At 43.4% G+C, this 21,165-nt stretch overlaps 1 protein-coding gene and 1 pseudogene across 1 annotated transcript; one reads left to right on the plus strand and one right to left on the minus strand.

The window, feature by feature from the left end:
* Positions 1-9,260: 9,260 nt before the first annotated feature.
* On the plus strand, positions 9,261-10,924 carry LOC128103084 (glyceraldehyde-3-phosphate dehydrogenase-like; annotated as a pseudogene).
* Positions 10,925-12,068: 1,144 nt separating this feature from the next.
* LOC128103093 (putative vomeronasal receptor-like protein 4) lies at positions 12,069-13,150 on the minus strand. The gene has a single exon (XM_052727177.1). It carries the CDS (start codon positions 12,972-12,974, stop codon positions 12,069-12,071), a length of 906 nt encoding a protein of 301 aa, XP_052583137.1. The 5' UTR covers positions 12,975-13,150.
* Positions 13,151-21,165: the final 8,015 nt, after the last annotated feature.

Here is a 21,165-nt window from a genome sequence, read left to right on the forward strand (position 1 = left end):
CCTTTGATCTTTCTGGAGCCAGGGACCAGCCTTGTAGGGCCAGAAGGAAAGCAGAGGTCCCGAGGATCACAGAGCCTCTCAAGTGCTTCCTGGCTTAGTCAAAGGGAGAGACTTCTGCTTCAGTGAAACCCTCTATGGCACAGCTGAGGGGATGGAATTTCTTACCTCCATGAACTCACCTGGACCTCTGTGGTGCAGACAGCCTCAGGAGCAGCTCTGGGAAGTGACACTTGCCAGGTTCTATTTGTACTGTCAGGATTTGTGGGGCTCTTGGCTGCCATCAGGTAGTGCAGACTTCAAGTTTCATGTTGTCACAGTGTCAGGGGGAAGGAAGGCCTCTGCAGGGCCCCAGTCCCTGAAGTACAGCTTCCCTCTCTCTCCACAATTACTACATCTGTTTTCCTCAGAAGTTATTTCAAGTTTAATTAGGGTTTAATGATTTTAAGAGGAAGGATGTGAGGTAAGAAAATGAACAACTAAGTTTCTTTGTACGGAGCTCCCCACATTTCAAGACTGTATTTCACCTTCCCAAAGAGACAAGCTATGATCTGGCAGGGGACCGGCTTCTGACACATAGACTAAGTCACTTGCTTCTCTTTCTTAAATCCCTGCTTAGACAGAATTAGAATAAATGATGCTCAGCGCTGGGGATTCATGTGCAAGTCCCACACAAGGACTAAAACAAGTTTAGAGCTCTTTGTTCTACCTGTGCCCATTGCTGGTGACGGAGTTGTGTTGGAACTGATTATTTCATTCCTGCACATTAAATATCATACAGAATTCTAAATGGATTCCTTTCTGCCCTTATTCCAAAAGCAGTATTTGCTCATTATAAAACTTCAATGACAGTTAAAAAACTTTAGTGTGCACTTATGTGTGGACCTTCCATACACATCTCATTCTAGTTTCTAGGAGGCCCTACCTATCCCAGATGGAAAAGGATGTAAATAAATATACAGGGCTAAGTTAGAAGTGATGACATCATCATTTTGTTCTTGAAGAGAAAGCATCATTGGGTTGACATAGGAGATGAGTTCAAGGACATGACTCTTACTCTGTGCCCTGCATGATGGTGTCTCCATACATATAGGGGTTGCTGACAAATTCTAGAGGCCAAAAATGCTTCCTCTGTAAATGAAACGGCAGCGTTTGAGGAAACTAGAATTTGTATCCTCTCTACTGAATGTGGAATCCAGGAACAAGGAAGCTAAGTTGTACATTACATATGTCATGGTGGATGGAAATAGGAAAATAAGGGTTGTTGGCCAAAGGGCCCCATGGAATCCCCAAACAATCCAGGCTATTGCCAAGACTATAGGCTGCTTCCCACAAACTGATACCAAGGCTCCATTCCTTAACACTTCACCTACACTACTCACTGAGCTGGAGATGTCAAGTCCATGCCTACATAGAGGCTTCACTCCGTGTTCCAGCGTCTTTGGTACAGGAAGGTACTCTGCAGGCTCTCAGAAGAGAGACATAAACACCAACCCAGCCACAAAGCCTTCATCTGCAATGGTGCACTGCCTGCAAGATATGCTAGGACAATGGCGGCACAAAGATTGTGGAGTAACCCACTCCACAAGATGAAACCCACACTTGACACTGCTTGGCTAACCAGGAACCTGAGAAGTCACAGCCAGGGGCCAAGGGTAAAACCAAATAATACTGGTCTAAAAAGGGGGGAAATGTATTGATAAAATGACTCCTAAATATTATGCTATACTCATCGATGAGAGTCTTGTTGAGCTATCAGCAGAGAAACCTCCTCCTGCAGCAGATGGGATCAAACACAGAGACCCACAGTCAGACATTACCCAGAGAGTGAGAGACCTGGGAACACACAGCCCCAAATGGGATGTCTCCATCAAATCCCTCAATCCCTCATCTCAGAGCTCAGTGAACCCCACAGAAGACGATGTGTAAAGAGCATTAGAGCCAGAAGAGATGAAAGGCACCAAGAAAATAAGGCCCTCTAGATCAACATGAGCAAAGCTCCTAAGAACTCAGAGAGACTGGAGCAGCATGCACAGGGCCTGCATGGGTCTGCACCAGATCCTCCGTGTGCTTCTAGTTTTTATGGGATTCCCGAGGGTGTGAATGAGTGGGCCTCTGATCCTGTGCCTTCTGTTAGGTTCGTTTCCTTCTGTTGGTTTGTCTTTTCTAACTTCGATGTGATGGGTCTTGTTTTATCTTATTATATATTTTCTAAAAGTGAATGAATGAATGGAAACCTAGCTACTGGGGTAAAGGTTAGCGACCAAACTGTCAATTATACTTGCTGGGAGAGGGAAAATCAGTTTTCTCTAGTAGAGTGACACTTGGTACATCAACTCCTCGAGGACCTCACGTGCAGGAGTAATTGACCAGCATAATAATGGATTTCACGGGGTTTTGTTTTGGTGTGTGTGTGTGTGTGTGTGTGTGTGTGTGTGTGTGTGTGTGTGTGCTTTTATTTGGTTACAGTTTGGTGGTTATTTTTTTTCTTTTGGGAGATGTATTTTTTTATTTTATTTTCTTGTTTTGAGCAGATTTTGTTATTGTTTTGGGTTTTTGTTTGTGTTTGAGAAAGACCTTGAAGTTTGGTGAGTAGGGAGGAAGGGAAGATGTGGAAGATCTTGGAGGTGAGGAAGAATATAATAAAAATATTTTTATCTTAAAAATATTTTATTTATTTATTTATTTGTTTATTTATTTTGGTTTTTTGAGACAGGGTTCTCTGTGTAGCTTTGCACCTTTCCTGGAACTTGCTTTGTAGACTAGGCTGGCCTCGAACTCACAGAGATCTGCCTGCCTCTGCCTCCCCAGTGCTGGGATTAAAGATGTGTGCCAACACCTCCCAGCAATATTTTAAATGTCAAAAAATATAATAATAATAATAATAATAATAATAATAATAATAATAAAAAAGAAATTTAAAAATAATATCTCTGGTCCAAAAGGAGCACTTCCCTCTGTTGTCTTTATGATTATTTTTGGAAAAGTTCTAAATAACTTCTTTGTCTTTGAAACATAAAGAAAAATAAAACAATATAAAGCTTGTAGTGCTCTGACTAGTTTATTTAATAAAGGACAAGAAAATCTCAGAAAGCTAGCCATCATGTGGCTTACATACCAAATTCCAGAGAAAACCCGGCCACCATAGGCAGAGGGCATGCTGGGAGTCACGGGTAACCTCCATTTTGTACAGCAAGCTTACAATATTCCATTGTAAGAGGGTGGCAACTAAGATTAATAAACCATAAACTCTTACTGGGGAGATTGCTCCGTGATTAAAGTACTTTATTCCAAGTGTTAGTGCTAACTCACTCAAATGCCTGGTGGGGTGGCAGCTTGCCTGTAATTCCAGCCTCCAAAGCCAGGGACAGGGTATCCCTAGAGGAACTGGGTCAATAGGTTAGCCATTGCTGTGCTCTGTGTTTCACTGTAAGATCCTGACTCAGCAGAGTAGAGGAGGATGGTTCCTGACACCAACCTCAGTTTCATGCATGCAGGTGAGTACAAATGTGCATGCGCATCACCTCACACACAGGTGTGCCTGTGGACACACAAACATGCATGCACCCATTACAAAAAAGGAATATGTAAAAAAATATATATATAAAAAAACCTCACGAGGCTTTGCCTCTTTAAGGAAATCAGGAAACCAACTGTCAACACAGGTGGCTTTATTTATGGTTTGGCTGAAACCAGGAGAGAAAGATTCTTCCTTTCTCTGTCCTTCTCTGCAGCAGTGATACAATTTTATAACAAAGAAAGAAATGCAGGAAAGGTGCCTGTGTCGAAAGAACTGTGGGAAGCCTCTCTAGAGGACAAGTTCCTCCTCTGACAGTGCAGGAGCTTCAGCCTTTCTTCTCCCCACGGGTGGGACTGACTCTAGGCAAATGGTCATTCCTTGGGTTTAAAATATCAATATTCTCAGAGTGCAAACCAAGGGACACATGTTTCCTTTTAGAATATCTTCTCTCCTTCCAGAACAGTGACATCCTGACACCTCTTTCCCTGTTGATCCCCTGCTCATTGCTCCTAGTAGAGCCCATGGCAATCAGGAATTGCTGGGGTATTTCCCTGACATGATAAACATTGACGGGGATATAAATGCGGATGATCACTAGTTCTTTCTTTTTTATTGTAGTTCTAGATTCTTGGCAATGGGGTCTCCTTCAGTTTTTGTTTTGCAAGTAAGCAAGAGATCCAAAGTCACATGGTGGCCATAGTGTGGGGGAGGCAGGTAAGAATCTGCCCAGCATTCATCCAGGGAAATGTTTCTACATATTGGAATATCTATTTGGATGATTTAGTAATCTATTTTATGTTGCTATAAAAATATTTGAGATTAAGTACTTCATGAAATGATCTGCTTGGATTATAAGTCTTGTATCTGGAAGGTCCAAATAGCATAGCACTCTCACTCTGGTGAGGGACTCCTGGATGCTTCACAATGTAGTTAAAAAACAGGCCGGGCGGTGGTGGCACACGCCTTTAATCCCAGCACTCGGGAGGCAGAGCCAGGCGGATCTCTGTGAGTTCGAGGCCAACCTGGTCTCCAAAGCGAGTTCCAGGAAAGGCGCAAAGCTACACAGAGAAACCCTGTCTCGAAAAACCAAAAAAAAAAAAAAAACAGAACAAGAAATGACCACAGAAGCTACCAGGTGTGTGGTATGGTCTTGCCATATAATCCACTCCCACAAGAATGACTTACCTAGACATCTCCATTAAACGCTTATGAAGAGTCACCTGATGAGCCGACTCCATTCCAAGTAAGATTCTACCTCCTCAACACTGCCAGACGAGGACCACACTTCCAATCCCTGGACTTGAGACCCTTAAACCATATTGAAAGCACAGAAGTTGCTTAATATGCAAATAAAGTTTAACATATCTGAAACTCTATATGTCTTTATCTGAACATGCAATCCATTACTCTAAAGCATTTCCATCTAATGAATTATCATAGCCACTTGCCCAGGATTTCAAGTCAAAAATCTCTCACACATCACACCCTAGTCTTCAGTAAACACTATTGGTTCTATCTTAAATTATTGAAAATGTAGCTAAATCATACTACCTCTATATAACTAATACCATCCAAATCCAAAGTTTCCACATTTTAATATGCACAGAAATTGCTTAATCACATCCCACATGAAGACAGTGTGTTCTTGAATCATTCTGTTCAAGAGAACCTGCTCTTGCATAGGGATTTTGAATTTGAACTGACACATTTTTCTGTCTACCATCCACCTTTCCCTGGGCTCATCCCAGATGACTAGGCGTAGGGAGTGCTGAAACAGAATTGCTAGTACCTGATGTAAGGTTGCTCTAAAAAGCACCTTCCACTCAGGGCCCCTTACTGGCCTTGCGAATACCATCTCCGAACTATGTAGTCCTTCTGTTGGCTCTCCTTCCCTGTTATATTTACCACTCTCTGAAGGCTCTCCTGTATCACTCTTCTCATACCCAACCTGGATCGTGCACATTCAGTCTTATTTAGCATTAGCACATTTCTCTAACACTTTCCTCTAATATACTTTCTCCTACCAATGATGGCCAGCTACAGCTCCAAGAGGTGCCTTTTAGAATGTGCCGTAATCTGCCGTTCTTTTACTGAAAATTCTCCGGTGACCTCCTATTATTATTCTCATACCCAAACCTGCACACAGTGTCTATTACTTGAATTTTTGTAGCACAGCCCTGATCCACATCTCATCATCTGCATGCCTTCCTTCTGTCAGAAGTTAAGAGTGTTCTTCCACAGATGTCCACATGCAAGGTACTCCACTTCCACTTCGTTTTTGCTTTCCTTAGGGGATAATGTCCTTGATCACAATTCTATATAAAGCAAGAAGTGTTTTCCACAGATACCACTTCAAAAGAAATCAAATGTTTTCAGGGTCCAAATGCACAAGGACACTTTCAGTCAAAGAACCCTTGAATATATCCCAAATAAATGACAAGTTGGTGTGCAAAACAAAGCTACATATTCATTCTTATTTTATTGTTAAATTGTTTTTATTTTCAAATTAAAATATGATCCCAAAATCTCCCCCTTCCCTTTCTTTCCTCCAACCCTCCCATGTACCCAGCCCCGTACTCTTTCTCAAATTTATGGCCTCTGGGCCCTTTTTCTTTAATTCTTGTGTGTATGTATATGTGTGAGTGTTTATGTGTGTTCCTAATTACATAGATACAAGATGTTCTGATTATGTAATTTGTATGTATATAATTTCCATGCTGACCACATGGTATTGGAAATATTTAATATTAAGATAACCTGAGAGATATTCTAGGTATATTGTTGTATGCCTTTAATCTCAGAACAGAGGGAATGGCAGAGGCAGGAAAATGTCTGTGAGTTTGAGTCCAGTCTGGTCTATATAGTGAGTTCCAGGATAGCCAGAGCTATACAGTAAGAACTTATCTTAACAAAAAAAAAAAGTAAAACAAAGGAAAAGTAAGTTATATTTTCACAATATAAAAATAAAGATGCTCTGAGAAAAATTCTGTTTGAGATTAAAGCTGAGCTTCCTGTTCCTTCAAACTATGACAGGTTAGGTATCCTTTCTTCTAATATGTCTATTTAGTTGTTAGAAAAATAAAATAAACCCATTGCACAAATGGATGCAAAGGAAAGTGGCAAAGGAAAGAATCTGTCCAGCTTTCTCCACTCCTGAGCAGGTCTCAGATTGCCTAGGACAGATTTTATATAAAATAATACAACCTATTTTTATAAGCATGGATTAACTGAATGATCTGATATGTGAGTACATCAGGGCACAGCTAAATCACACCAGCATCTGAGAACCCGGGTTCACTAGGTCCCTGAGCCTGTGAGCCTCACCAGTGGAGGAGTCTCAGCACAGCTGTCTCTCACCAGGACCATAACTGGCAGTTAGTCTGTGAGGCAGGCGCCCCAGTAGTCCCACTCTGACCCCAGAAGCCTGGAAGTTTCCTAGAGAGCTGCTGGCTCTGCTCTCAGCAAAGGAATCAGCCCCAGTGGCAGCAACAGAGCAAATCAACTCAGAGGCAGAGGGAAGGCCAGGCAAGCACAAGTCGGGAAGATCTTCCCTTGACACAGCCTTTTAATGTGGGCAGTAACCCTTAGGGACCACCCACAACCCGGGCGGGGTTTCCCACATGCATCAGTATAATCAGAACAACTCTAGGTGAGGTTCCCAAATCAGGGGATTCTAATTTGTGTCTTGTTGACATAGAAACTATTCGTAATAGTGGTCTTTAATCTAGATTATCAAAACATTAAGAACCTAGTTTATCTTAGAAAAGAGCAGTATTTCAGAGACCCATTGCCTGGCCCACCTCTTGCTTTACTCTGAACAGTTTCAACTCTTGTACCCATAAAGGAGTGCAGGCAGCCTTGGCTCCCCTCCGGCACAGGTTTAAGCTACACAGAGAGAGTTTAAGCCCACTCCCTGTAAGAACTTTTGGGTCTTTCTATTTATCCTGGGCAGGAACTGCAGTGAGCTGATGGACAGCTTTGGTGAACAGCCCTTTATGGTCCCGGATCCCTTCAGGAGTCACACCCACACAGCCCAGAGGAGACAGGAGCCTCCCTAGGATGACTGCAGTGCAGTCCTGAGGACTGAGAGGTCTGGATTTCCTGGGCCCGAGGCTGTGCAGTTCTCTAGGTCCCCAGTGTCTTGCCAATTGCCAAGGCTGTGCCAACTGACTTCCACCAAACAGACCCTCTCTGCAAGGTCAGCGCTGTAGTGCCCTTGTCTGCAGCTCAACAGAGTGCAGCTTTGCAGCATCAGGGAAGATGGAGTCTGGGATTCCAGGGAGGAGAGGAGGGGAGACCTATGAACACTGGGATGTTCAGCGCAGGCCACAGTGAGTGGCTGGAAGTGAGGTGGAAACTCCAGTGTAAACAAGGTCAGCAAAGGATTTACACATCAGTGTGCCAGTCAGGCACTGGCCTTGAGTGTGGTCTCCAGACATGGGATGGCATCATGTGAGAGAGCCTGTCAGCCAGAGACTCTTGTGGTGGTGCCTTGAGGTCATCCTGGTTGTAATTGTTCCACAGCATCCACACTAGCTTCTTATATTCAGGAATTTCGCCACATCAAACAACTGTTGCTCAGATTTGCTGGGCTGTGGTGACCTGACTTGTCTCATTGTCACTGTCCCTCTGCTCTGCTCACTCACCTCAGAGACGGATGGGTCACCCACCCTGTCTCACTCTCCTGCTCTGTTTTTAGGAATATTGAAATTCTGATGTCTGAGTGAAGCATTGCCTCTAGTGCTTTTCCCAGTCCTAATGAGAGGCTACAGGTCACATGGCAGGGATGGTGGGATGGGAGGATGGGAAGAATCCACTTTCCACCTGCCTAGAAACCCTCAAGTAGCCTTAAGATTTGCTAAATGGTTTTATAATAAAAACTCTAGAGCCAGATACTGGGTTAAATGCTGAAAGATCAGAGGAAACAAAAGAACAAGCCACTGCCATGTCTTACCTCTATGACTCCTCAGCCTGAAAAACCTCCAGCCAAAAAGGGCTCTAGTTCCTGTCTCTTCAGCCTTATGTACCTTTCTCTGCCCAGTCATATCATTACCTTGTTATTGTTGGGGTTAAAGGCCTGTGTGCTTCCCAGGCAAAGGCTTGAGATCTCAAGTGCTGCGATGAAAGGTGTGTGATCCAGAAGTACTGAGATTAAATGCCACACGTTCTATGTAAGCCCTAACGAGTGAACGGAAGTGAGAGTCAGCCGCTGAGGTGCAAAGTTCCTGAGGCATTTTTACAGAGCACTGTACACAGGGAGGTTCTCCAGTAGAGCTTGTTTTCCAATCACGATGGCATTCTATAAAAGATGACATCTCCCCTGAGCTTTCCTATATGTTTCCTGACTACACGTCAGTATCAAGAGTGTGTTTGGAATTGCCTTACAGCATTTATTCTTACCAGTTCTTTAGTGCTTGGTACCCTGGAATGCTAAGCATTCACCTGCTGCTGTGAATTAGCTTCTCTCCCTGGTCATCCCCACTTTGCAAGTGACCTTCAGATAAAGGATGCTTCCTGACATCCTTCTCCTACACTTGCTCTCCTGCTCATTGGATTTAGAATAGCCTCTGGCACATAGGAAGTGCTTTGTAGATAAGTAGAGAAGTTGATGATCACGGAAGTACATTAAAAGGAACAAGAAGACAGGAAAAGTTTGTTAGCCCTCGTCAGAGTAAAACTTGGTTCTCTGTTCCAGACACAGCCACATCTTTTCATCTGGTGCCAGCCTCATTGCTGAGACAGGATGGTAAATGTTGGAGTGAACTGATTTGGCCATATTGGACACCTGGTTACCAGGGATGCTTTCCAGTCTGTCAAAGTGAACATTGTAGTTGGAGTTTTCCTGTGTCCTGGCCTGCCAGCAGTCGGGGAAAATCTCTCCCACTAGCATCCCCCAAGTAAACACACAGAGACTTATTGTAGCTGGAGTTTTCCTGCCTGGCCCACAGTCGGGATAAATCTCTCTCACCTGCCAGTCCCACAGCCGCTCAGATCCGACCAAGTAAACACAGAGACTTATACTGGTTACAAACTGTATGGCCGTGGCAGGCTTCTTGCTAACTGTTCTTACAGCTTAAATTAATCCATTTCCATTAATCTATACCTTGCCACATGGCTCGTGGCTTACCGGCATCTTCACATGCTGTTTCTCATCGTGGCAGCTGGCAGTGTCTCTCTGACTCAGCCTTCCACTTCCCAGCTGTATTCTCCTCCTTGTCCCGCCTACACTTCCTGCCTAGCCAATGGCCAATCAGTGTTTTATTTATTGACTAATTAGCAACACATTTGCCATACAGAACATCCCACAGCAACTTATATTACTTATAAACTGTGTGGCCATGGCAGGCTCTTGCTATCTGTTCTTATATCTTAAATTAACCCATTTCCATAAATCTATACCTTGCCACATGGCTCGTGACTTACCGGTGTCTTACATCATGTTTCTCCTCATGGTGGCTAGCCCATCTCTCTGCCTCAGCCCTCCTGTTCCCAGAATTCTACTCTCTCTTTGTCCTGCCTATACTTCCTGCCTGGCTACTGGCCAATCAGCATTTTATTTACCAACCAATCATCCACAGAAGAATATTGTTGCCATCAATGACCCCTTCATTGACCTCAACTACATGGTCTACATGTTCCAGTAGAATTCAACCCATGGCAAATTCAATGGCACAGTCAAGGCTGAAAATGGGAAGTTTGTCATCAACAGGAAGGCCATCACTATCTTCCAGGAGTGAGATCCCGCCAATATCAAAGGCTGATGCTGGTGCCAAGTATGATGTGGAGTCTACTGGTATCTTTACCACCATGGAGAAGGCTGAGGCCCACTTGAAATGTGAGGCCAAAAGGGTCATCATCACCACCCCTTCTGCTGATACCCCCATGTTTGTGATGGGTGTAAACCATGAGAAGTATGACAATTCACTCAAGATTCTCAACAATGCTTCCTGCACCATCCACTGCTTGGTGGCCAAGGTCATCCATGACAACTTTGACATTGGGGAAGGACTCATGACCACAATCCATGCCATCACTGCCACCCAGAAGACTGTGGATGGCCCCTATGGGGAGCTGTGGCGTGATGGCCATGGGGCTGCAGAGAACATCTTCCCTGTATCCACCGGTGCTGTCAAGGCTGTTGGCAAGGTCACCACACAGCTGAATGGGAAGCTCATGGACATGGCCTTCTGTGTTTCTTCCCACAATGTGTCCATCCTGGATCTGATATGCTGCCTGGAGAAAGGGGCCAAGTATGGTGACATCAAGAAGGAGGTGAAGCAGGCATCTGAGGGTCCACTAAAGGGCATCCTGGCCTACACTGAGGACCTGGTTGTCCCCTGCGACTTTAACAGTGACCACCACTCTTCCACCTTTGATGCTGGGGCTGCAATTGCTCTCAGTGACTAATTTAGGAAGCTCATTTCCTGGTACAACAATGGATTCAGCTACAGCAACAGGGTGGTAGACCTCAAGGCCTACATGGCCTCCAAGGAGTAAGAAGCTTGCCCTAGATCACCCACCCTAGCAAGGACAGAGCAAGAGAGAGACACTCGGCTGCTAAGCAATCCCTGTTCCATCTCAGCCCCCAACACTGAGCATCTCCCTCACAGTTTCCATCCCAGACCCCCAGAATAGCAGGAGGGGTTTGGGGACCCCTACTCTCTTGAATACCATCAATAAAGTTCACTGTACCCCCCTAAAAAAAAGAGTAAAATCTATGGAATGCAAAAAAAAATGAAAGTCTGCTTTCCGGGATTGCGTGCTCTCCTGCATTTCCCGATGAAGATTGCAACAGGCTAAATTGTAGTGGAATTGATAAACAGTCTTAGTCAATAAAAACCCAGAGCAGATATAGAGGCTAAAACCTGAGAGATCAGAGGAATAGGAAAAGCCACAAGTCACTCTTACCTCACCAACACCTCAGCTTCCAAAGAGACCTGCTTCTTCTCTACCCACACCTATATGCCTTTCTGTTCTGCTATCTCATTTGCTTTCTCTGTACAGTTACATCACATCCTCTTCCTGCCTAGCTCTGTCACTTCCTGTCTGTCTGTACAGACCTCCAGACCTTTATGGTTAACTAGTGTTGGAACTTAAGGCATGTGCCACCACACCTAGTTCTGTTCCCAGTGTGGACTTGAACTCACAGAGATCCAGACAGATCGCTGCCAACCAAATGATAGGATTAAATAGGATTAAAGGCATATGCTACCATTGCCTGACTTCCATGTTTAATATAGAGGCTGTGTTTTTCCTCCGATCCTCAGATAAACTTTATTGGGTCGCACAAATAAAGTATCACCACACTAAAAAACTGCATGATAGACATGGTGGGATGGTGGGATAGTGAGGATCCCGGCCAGCTCCCTGAAGCCTGAACCAGTCTTCAACTTTCTAGGACAAGTTGATTGTAAAACAAAACAAAGCAAAATATAATCTATTATCTCAACAATTTATTGTTGTGATACATGAGAATGGAAGAACAAAACCAACCCAGTGTACGTAGCTTTAGTTGGTAAAGAGTTTGGTGTGAAAAGTAATTTCTTATTTCTCAGGGGACACAGCAGTGCTTAGCAACACGGACATCCCTGATGATCAGGACAAAAGGGCTGAGAACAGCATAACTAAGTACTAAAAATGCTTTAATATTGAGTATTGTGGAATCATGTGTCACTGTGGAGCCTGTGTAGAAGGAGAAAATGAAATCTGCCCAATAAAAGAAAAGGAAACAGGCCATGAGAGTGAGAACAGTATGGGTAGCTCTGATTTCTGGCCTGGAATCATTTGCAAACCTGGAACTGCGAAGGTACAGAATACGTACGTGATGTTTATACAGATGGAGAGCCATCGACCCACTGCTCCAGCCCATGAGACTCTGGAAAACAACATCACGAAGAGCCATGAGAGAGAGGAAAAGCCACTTAACTGTGTGTGTGGATGGCAGCATATAGCAATACCCGGTATACATCCCAACTTCAGACCTGTTTGTGTTACTGGCTGCTGTGATATAGTGAAGCAAGTTGGAGCTTATCAGAGAATTAAAGATCCAAAAGAGGAGGAGAAAGGGAAGAACTTGCCATGTAGTCTGTGGTTTGAGCTTTCTGCAAAGGATTGTCCTGGGACTGATGGTGACAGCCTGGACCACACTGAGGAGACAGGTGGAACAGATGGAGAGGCCACGGGCAACCCTTTCTAGGTAAATTATAGTTTTACAACCAATGTCACCTAGGAAGTTTCTGAAATAAAAAATTGTCGCTATATATCTGACCCCTATGCAATGAATAATGATTATGTTCACAAAAGCCAAGTGAATGAGCATAACATCTACATTTTTTCTCTCAGGACCCATGAAAGTATACACATGTCCCACAAATAAGATGATGTTCCCTAAAACTCCAAGTCCAGTAAGCGAAATGAAAATTAATCTCTGGATGAGGTCTCTCCAGATCATCTTCATGATATTTCCAGCACTAGGAAAACCCTTTTGAGAAGCACAAGGAAGTAAACATGAAATGGTTCAGGCCTGTGGGTGTTCTGTTTTCTTTAGTGAGGAGAGCAGTGTATTATGTGAATGCAGAGTCCTTTGTTACAGATGCCTGAGTTCGTTCTTGTCCCTCCTGTTCTTGTTTCCATGGATACAGCAATGATGCTGATGGTGATTGGACATAAACACCATGCTGATGTACTTACTGCTTTACAGAAGACAGTTTTATACCCTCCATCTCTAAACTTTTTTCCATGAGGACACCCAAACAAAGGGCAGCATCACTCAACTTCTAAGCCATATGGAGCATCAACTTAGATGCCTCTCTTCCCAGATCCTCTTTGCCATCCTGTACCCACTCATCCCTCAAGTGTTGAATTAATAGAAAATTGGAGATACTCCAAAGAACTGTAACACTTGTCCAAATGGGATTGCTTTCCATTGCTTTCCAGGGAAATTCAGGTGACTTTTCTCTGTCTCCATCTCTGAACTGACCTTGGCAACAAATGACACATAGGTTAATTGGTAGAGCAGCAGTAGCCCATTTCCTTCACTTCAGTGGGATAGGGTGATTAATTGTTGTTCCTTACCATGTTATGCGTGGGATGTATTAAAGTAAACCACACCCCTACTTATGTGCCTTTACTGACCATGCCCTAAGAATGTTCTCCAAGAAAGTATTATATATCAGTTCTCAGTTTACGCATTTTCCTTTGGACTCCCAACAAAGGCACAGTCTAACCTTTTGATATTCAAGGTTTATCAAATCAGTGATTTATCAGTCAGTAATGCTATACACTATAAATGACAAGCAGCCTACAACCCCATACTATTGTGAAGTTTTACACGTAACATCCATTCTTCTGTTTTCTCATTCTGTTTAAGTTGGGGTGAGGATTAAAACACAAATGAATTCATGTTGCTTCCACTTTTACAAATCATAGATAGTTTTATGTAGGAAACCTAAATCTATTTTCTTCCACTCTTTAGGATTCTCTGCTGTTCACAAAGTTGATCTCCAGATTGCTTTCAGATTGTTTCAAGCACATGTAACACAGGCACTGACTCTGTGACAGGGGACATGTGATGTCCTCTTTGTTACCTGACTCCAGCCACGATCCTTCATAGCTAAGTGCTGCCCACAGGTCACAAACGTGTCTCCTACCGTTTCCCTGAACCCTCTGACTGTGCTGTCTGTTAGTCTGCTTATATCATCCCTCTGTGCTGAGAAGACCTGAGAGATGCTTTAGTGCATCAGCAACCTTCCATAAACCGTCATGAAATGCTCAGAAAATGACTTCTGAGTAAATTATTTACTGAGTGTTATGGTTGTAATGTTCTATATAAACCACAGAAGTGAACTAAAAGCAAAAATATTCTGGCTGGTGTCTTTCCCTAGAGTGCTTGGGAGGTCAGTCCACTTTGGAATACACATTCAGGAATGTTTACTGTATTTCCTTGCATGCACGGGGGTGGCAAATTTCCAAGTTCCCATAGGTCAAGTGGCTATCATGGACTACCTTTAAAGGCATCATCAATGTGGCTAATTTTTAGTTGCATTATCTCTGTAGTGATCTTTTTATGACTGTGTGTTTTAAAGGTGTACCTCTTATTTCTTTGAGATACCAATAATGTATATTGAAATGAGGAATCTGTCACTGTTTCCTGAATAGTGTCACTCCTGCACTAAATAAATTTATCTGTTTAAATCTATTCAAGGAACTGCTGTAGAAACACTTATGTATAGATTTCTATTTATTTATTTTTGAATTTAGTTATTTTATGAGTATAAATATATGCCCGGGTGACCCTTGTATCCCTGGACCTGCAAAGAACAGAATAAGACATCAGGTCCACTGAAACTGGAGTTGCATATGGTTGCTAGCTTTGATGCAGGTGCTGAGAATTGCAAGAGTATCAAACGCTCTCAACCACTGAGCCTATTCTTCAAACATGCATGTACAATTTAACACGCTTTCACAGGCTCCTTACCTCCGCCATGCTGGAACTGATCAATCCAGTCTGTGTGCGTCCAGCTAAATGAGGGATTTTACTGCAGTGATGTGGTGGAGGCTTACACATATTCTAGAAGCTGAGGAATTCCAAAACTTTAGAAATAGAAAGTTCAGGATTCACAAGAACCTCCTTTGTGACCACCCACTGTGAATTAAAATTCATACAATTCATATGTTTATCATGTTAAGAATATTTTTGGTTTCTTCAAAAAGTATTTTTCATATGTAAATTATGTTTTATGCAATACAGGTGTATTTTAGAGAGTCAATGAACTAACATGTGTAGTGCCTAGGGAAGTGCCCAGCATGCTTTAAAGAACCATTTTCTAAAATCAGTTATTAGTGTTAGTATTTAGCCTCATCTCTGCTTTATCCACAATTCTCTTATTCTATGGTTTACATTGGATCTAGGGAAGGGGAAATTCACAAGAAATGAGATCATGGTAAAGAAGGAAAGAGTGCTCCATCCACAAGCACTGTAGTCACTAGAGGTCACACAGCTCAGATCGAAGTTCCCAGTGCTTGGAGGAAAAACACACACAGATTGTGCAGAAGCTGTGGGAACCAGAGCTTCCTCCTCCAGGCTGCAGTGCAGGTGCCCCTGTCTCCTGCTCTGCCTGTTCCGTGTAATGAGCAGCTCTGGCCCAGGGGCCGCACACACTGTCCACATGGCTGATGAAGCCATCCTGGATTACAGGTAGGAAATAATAGACCATCTTCTCCCTGAATCCTGCCACTTTCCTCTCCCAGAGTGACAGGGAGCCCACATCCCTGTCTCCTGCATCCCTGCCCTCCACAGATTTCTTTCACACCAAAGGCAGCTCCACCCACCGTGACGTGGCGGCACTCACCATGCAGTCTGTGCAGCAGCTCGGGGTGGGTGTCCTCATGGCACCAGCCAGGCCCTGTTTATCAACCTGAGACCTGAACTCAAGAGAGGTGTCAAGATGTCACCATCAGGAGTTTGGCTTCATCAGGGGAAAAGGCTCCTCCTGCACATCTCCATCCCTGAGGCCCGCTCTGCCTTCTCCCTGGTGCTCTGTCATTTCCTGAACCCAGGAACTTTCTGATTATAGTTATGGTCTCTGTAAGTAAGGAGAAGGATGGGTTGGGCTTTTGAACTTAACTCCAGTCTGTCTTCATGCCTCAGTTTACCTCCTTAACCAAGAACTGCTTTGGAAGAAATATCTGATACTCGAAGATGATCACTTTCTGAATAATTTTCAAGCATATTCTTTATTAATAGCAAGAGATCATTTAGTGCTACAGGCAGGGGCTACGGTCAGTGTCATGTTTGGGTCAATCACCAGGAGACTGTGGGAGCCTCTGCGCTCTCAGTACTGTTTTGAGTGTCTGCTGCATGCTTTACAGGCAGTCCTGAGTATTTTGGGGTTTTTTTTTTCTGTACTACATTTTTTATTATTAAAGTTTTATACAAAATATTTTGATCATGTCATTCCGTTCCCCCAACACCTCCTGCATCCTCCATATCTCCCTAGGCAACTAACTCTACGTTTGCTCTTTTGTGCTCTCCCACAAAAGTAACAAAACAAAACAAAAGAAAACCTCAAATAAAAGAAAATGAAAAGAATCAAAATAAAATAAAAAGCCCAAACAAAATGAAACAAAAATGTACAACACAAAACTGTGGAGTTCATTTTGTTCATTTAGATAATGATTCCTAGGCATGGGATCTGCTCTGGAGTGTGACTGTCACTCTGTGACATTTCATTGGAGAAAACTGATTGTCCCTTTTTCCAGCAGGTATTAATTGCAAATAGTATTATGGGTGATATACAATTAAATATTGTTCTATTATATTTTGAACCAAATTAGTCAGCATAACTTTTAAATGAATTAGGAGCACACCTTAGGTATCAACAATGTAGCAGACTAACGTTGCCCGTTCCTTCATATCTTCAATGTGAAAATCTGAGATGGACCTGTATAGCTGCCTATAAATGACAATCAAAAGGATTGGTTACTAGATATTTGGTTTTGAATTATTTTCAAAATAATATTAACATATTATATTAATTAATAATAAGATTGCAATGTTGAAGGTTTTTGCTGTTTGTCTGATACACTTTGAAAGTAAAGGCAGGAGGAACCACAGCAAGAATCAACCATCAACCTGTTCAGACAATAAACCCCAAGTCAGCCAGAGCTACAGGAAATGACTCTGTCTCACTCAAACTAGTACTGACACAAGTAAACATAAACAATTACATCTGCAAGATGGAATGTAGACCTGAAATCCCTAAGTCAAATGTGACTGTGATAGTAATCATGGCACAATTTCTAAGTTGTTTGCTCTTCTCTTCCCAAAGTATGTTTTGTTTTATATTAATTTATTTATTGGAGATCAAAATGTCTTTATTTGCAGACAATGATAGTTATACATAAATGGCCCAAAATATCCTGCCAGAAAACATAAGTAACCCCCAAAATGCCTACAGCTGGTAAACTCTTTCAGCAAAGTAGCTGGATATAAACTTAAACCAGAAAACTCAGTAATCCCTCTAAATACAAATGACTAACAGACTGAGAAATAAATCAAAGAAAAAACACCTTTCACAATAGCCTCAAATAACATAAAATACCTTTTGAAAAAATTAATCACATAATTCTTTATTGATTCCTTGGGAATTTCACATCGTGTACCCCATCCTGCTCACCTCCCAATCCTTCCATAGCTGCCCCTCTCCCCCACAGCATCCCCCTCGAAGAAATTCCCCCAGAGCATCCCCCCCGAAGAAATTCCCCCAAAATTAAAAACAAAAACAAACAAAATCTCACTCTTCCATCCTTCCCACCTCTCCAACACCTCTTCATTCGCCATAGTGACACTGGGAGCTTCAGTGTGTCATGCGGTATACCCTTTTGTCCAATCAGCCCCACACAAAAGTGTTCATTCCAGTGAGTCATTGGTCTGGTCAAGGCCTCTGGCCTCTGGCACACCATCATCACTGGACCCTCACTGAAACTCGTCTCTGATATCCTGCTGTTGCCCCATGTCCTGGAGATCCTGTGGCTATTGTTCTACAGTACCGGTTCCTTCAAGTTCTCCAGCATGTCATAGATGGGGTAGATGTTAGGGTGGGCCAACTCAAGGCCAGGTTGTGGGTCCTGGGTGGTAGCTGAGCAGTCAGTCTGGGCCACTGGGACTGGTCCCTCAGGCGAGGAGCAGAGCCAGCTCTCCTAGACCCATGCCATCGGTGCCAGCTCTCCCTAGTGCAGTGGTGGGGGGCAGCTCTCCGAGAAAAGGTGGGACCAGCTCTCCTGCTGCTGTGTTCAGCAAAGGGCAGGGTCAACTATCCCAAAACCAGCGAAAGACAAGGCCAGCTCAGCCTTGCCCTTGGATTTCAACACCACATTGTTCCTATGGCCACCTGTGGGGGTCATTGACCTCACCACAGACACCAGCTGCAGCAGAACTATGGACACAGACATTGCCCTCAGTAGCAGCTCAGGCCCAGAGGTCACTGTGGCCCCAGTGGCAAGGTAGGCCACTCAGATCACCATAGCCCTGCAGGCAGGATAGCCCTCAGAAACCTACATGGTCTCGGATGGCTGACCAGACCCCAACTTCCCCTTGGCGCTCAGTGGCAACAGGAGCTATGGACATAAACTCAGACCCTGGCCACTGCTGGGCCACAGGCAGCATCTCAGGCCCACAAGATACCATGACCCCAGGTGACAGAGCAGGCCACTCAGATAGGCATCGCTCCAGTGGCAGACATCAATATGGCCACAGGTTGCCACCTAAACCCCAGGGATCTATGTGGCCTTTGTGGCAACATGGGCCATAAACATCCACATAGACCCCAGCTGTGGTAGTACCACAGACCCAGATATGGCCTTAGCAGAAGACTAGGCCTGGTTGTCACCATGGTCCCTACATCAACGTGGCCTTCATTCACCATAGGCCCCAGGTGGTGGCCCAGAACTCTGAAATCAGCATGTCCTTCAATGATAACAGGAGCCCTGGACATCATCATAGACCCTGGCTGCTGTAGGGCCACAGACCCTACATGGCCCTCAGCTGCAACAAGGGCCCAAATGTCACCATTGCATCTTGTGGCAACACAGGCCATGCAGATCTGTATGGCACCAATTGCAACATGACCCTTAGACACAAACATGGCCTTAACTGGTGGCTCAGACTCCAGGCAACCTTATGGCATAGGATGGCAACAGGGGTCAATGATGTCAACACAGACCCCAGCACCTTTAGGACCATGGACCTAGACATGGTCCTTAGCAGCAGCCTAGGGCTGGACTTCACCCTGGCCTTGGGTGGCAAGCAGGCCATCCACATCATCCACTTCCTAAATACATTTGCTTCTTCAGTTCTGCCTCTTTCCACAGCACATGGACAGTTCTGCTTCTCTTTCTCTCCCATTTCTTCACCATATATTTACTCATCATAATGGCATCTATCTGCACAGCACCATGTGGGCCTGTGGATGTCTTCAGCCAGCCAGGACTGTAGGACCCAGGGTTGCTGTGGAATAATCCCTCTGTATACTATGAATATGTGTTGCTCTCATTGTTAATAAAAAGCTGATTGGCCAATGGCTAGGCAGAATTTCAGGGGCAGAAAGAACACTGGGGAGAAGGGCAGAGTGGGAGAAGGTGCCATGAGACCCAGAGCAAGCAGTATAAAAAATACATAGATGAGGTAAACGAACCTTAGGGCAGCACATAGAATAATAGAAATGGGTGGATTTAAGTTATAAGAGCTAGGTAAAAACAAGCCTGAGCTATTGGCCAAGAATTTATAATTAATATTAAGTCTCTGTGTGGTTATTTTGGGATTGGCTGGAGAGACAGAGACAATTGGCAGTCTAGACAGAAAACCACACCTACAAAAGGTGCACAATGTTCAGGGCCACATATGTTCATATAGAACCAAAAAAAAAACCCTTCTTTAAAAAGGTTCCAAACACACAAAAATGGAGCCAAACACAGTTTCCTAGTCCTACAGTCTCTCATGCAGCTCATGGTACAGGGAGGCATCTCCCAACCACTGGCTGCATGATTGAGCCACCAGCATGAGCCCTGCCAACAGAACATGAGCTAAGCCACATGGCAAGTTTAAGGTTTTGCTCATGCAGACAGAAAAGATTATAGATATACATTGAAGACAGATGCAGACAAAAGAAAGCTTTAAATGGATTACAGTGTGTTTAAAAATGTACAAAGGCTTGGGAGAGAAAAGATGTTGACAGTCACAGAAAAAGAATAGTTTAAAAATAATAAAGTCCTTACTGAAGGAGTAAAGTAATATAAAAAATAAACTGCTTGGAGATTGAAAGTACGCAGGGAGTCTGGATCCTGTGTGTTATTGTGTTGTCTTTAAATTTTCTGATTGCTGATGAATGAGCCATAGCTGCTAAGAGATATTGGATTGTGGAAGCTTCTAGATTAAACCAATCTATATATTTTAAAAATGTCATGACTTTTTAAAGTCAAAGGTGTGTTGCTTTGGGCAAGAGGTTATACTTTTGTTCCCTCCAGAAAACAAAAGTCAGTGGGTTTGTTTTGGGTTGAAGAAGTTCAAGTTTGATGGAGGAAGACACCCTGAAAATCCTGGCTACAGACATAAAGAAATAAACCTAGAAAATCTATAATACATGTGATATATATTTTACCTGCTCAAACATAAAACAAAAAATCATCTTTGGCTGACTTTTGTACAACACATAGTATATTTGAATGAAGGCAGATATGTACATTACCTTGAATAGTTTATGTATTTTCAGAACAAGGGAACAAGACATCATTGAAAACAAATGACCTAGGTGATCTAGCATCTCAGAATGCCTCTGCTGCAGTTTTCTCAAAGTTCTGCTTCCAGAACAACTTCAAGGCTGCTGACTGAGATGGTCCAGCCTCACAGACTACTCCAACCAAGATTTAACTATTATCCTGATTTTCTCAAGTTCCCCCAAAGATTTCAGTGCCTCCAGACAACAGGAAGCAGTCTAGAGAAAATAATGCCTACATTCATACCCAAAGGAGGAGTGATGGATATTTGTTATCAACTGGGGTGGGGGTGGGGTTACAAATTGTAATTGCCCATTGTCAAAAAATTAAGTAAAAGAGTTAGATTCAAGGATCTCTTTCTGAAGGAAAAAAGGGGA

The sequence above is a fragment of the Peromyscus californicus genome, unplaced genomic scaffold (genome assembly GCF_007827085.1).
Source record: "Peromyscus californicus insignis strain IS unplaced genomic scaffold, ASM782708v3 Scaffold_8__1_contigs__length_139910024, whole genome shotgun sequence".
NCBI classification, from domain to species: Eukaryota; Metazoa; Chordata; class Mammalia; order Rodentia; family Cricetidae; genus Peromyscus; species Peromyscus californicus.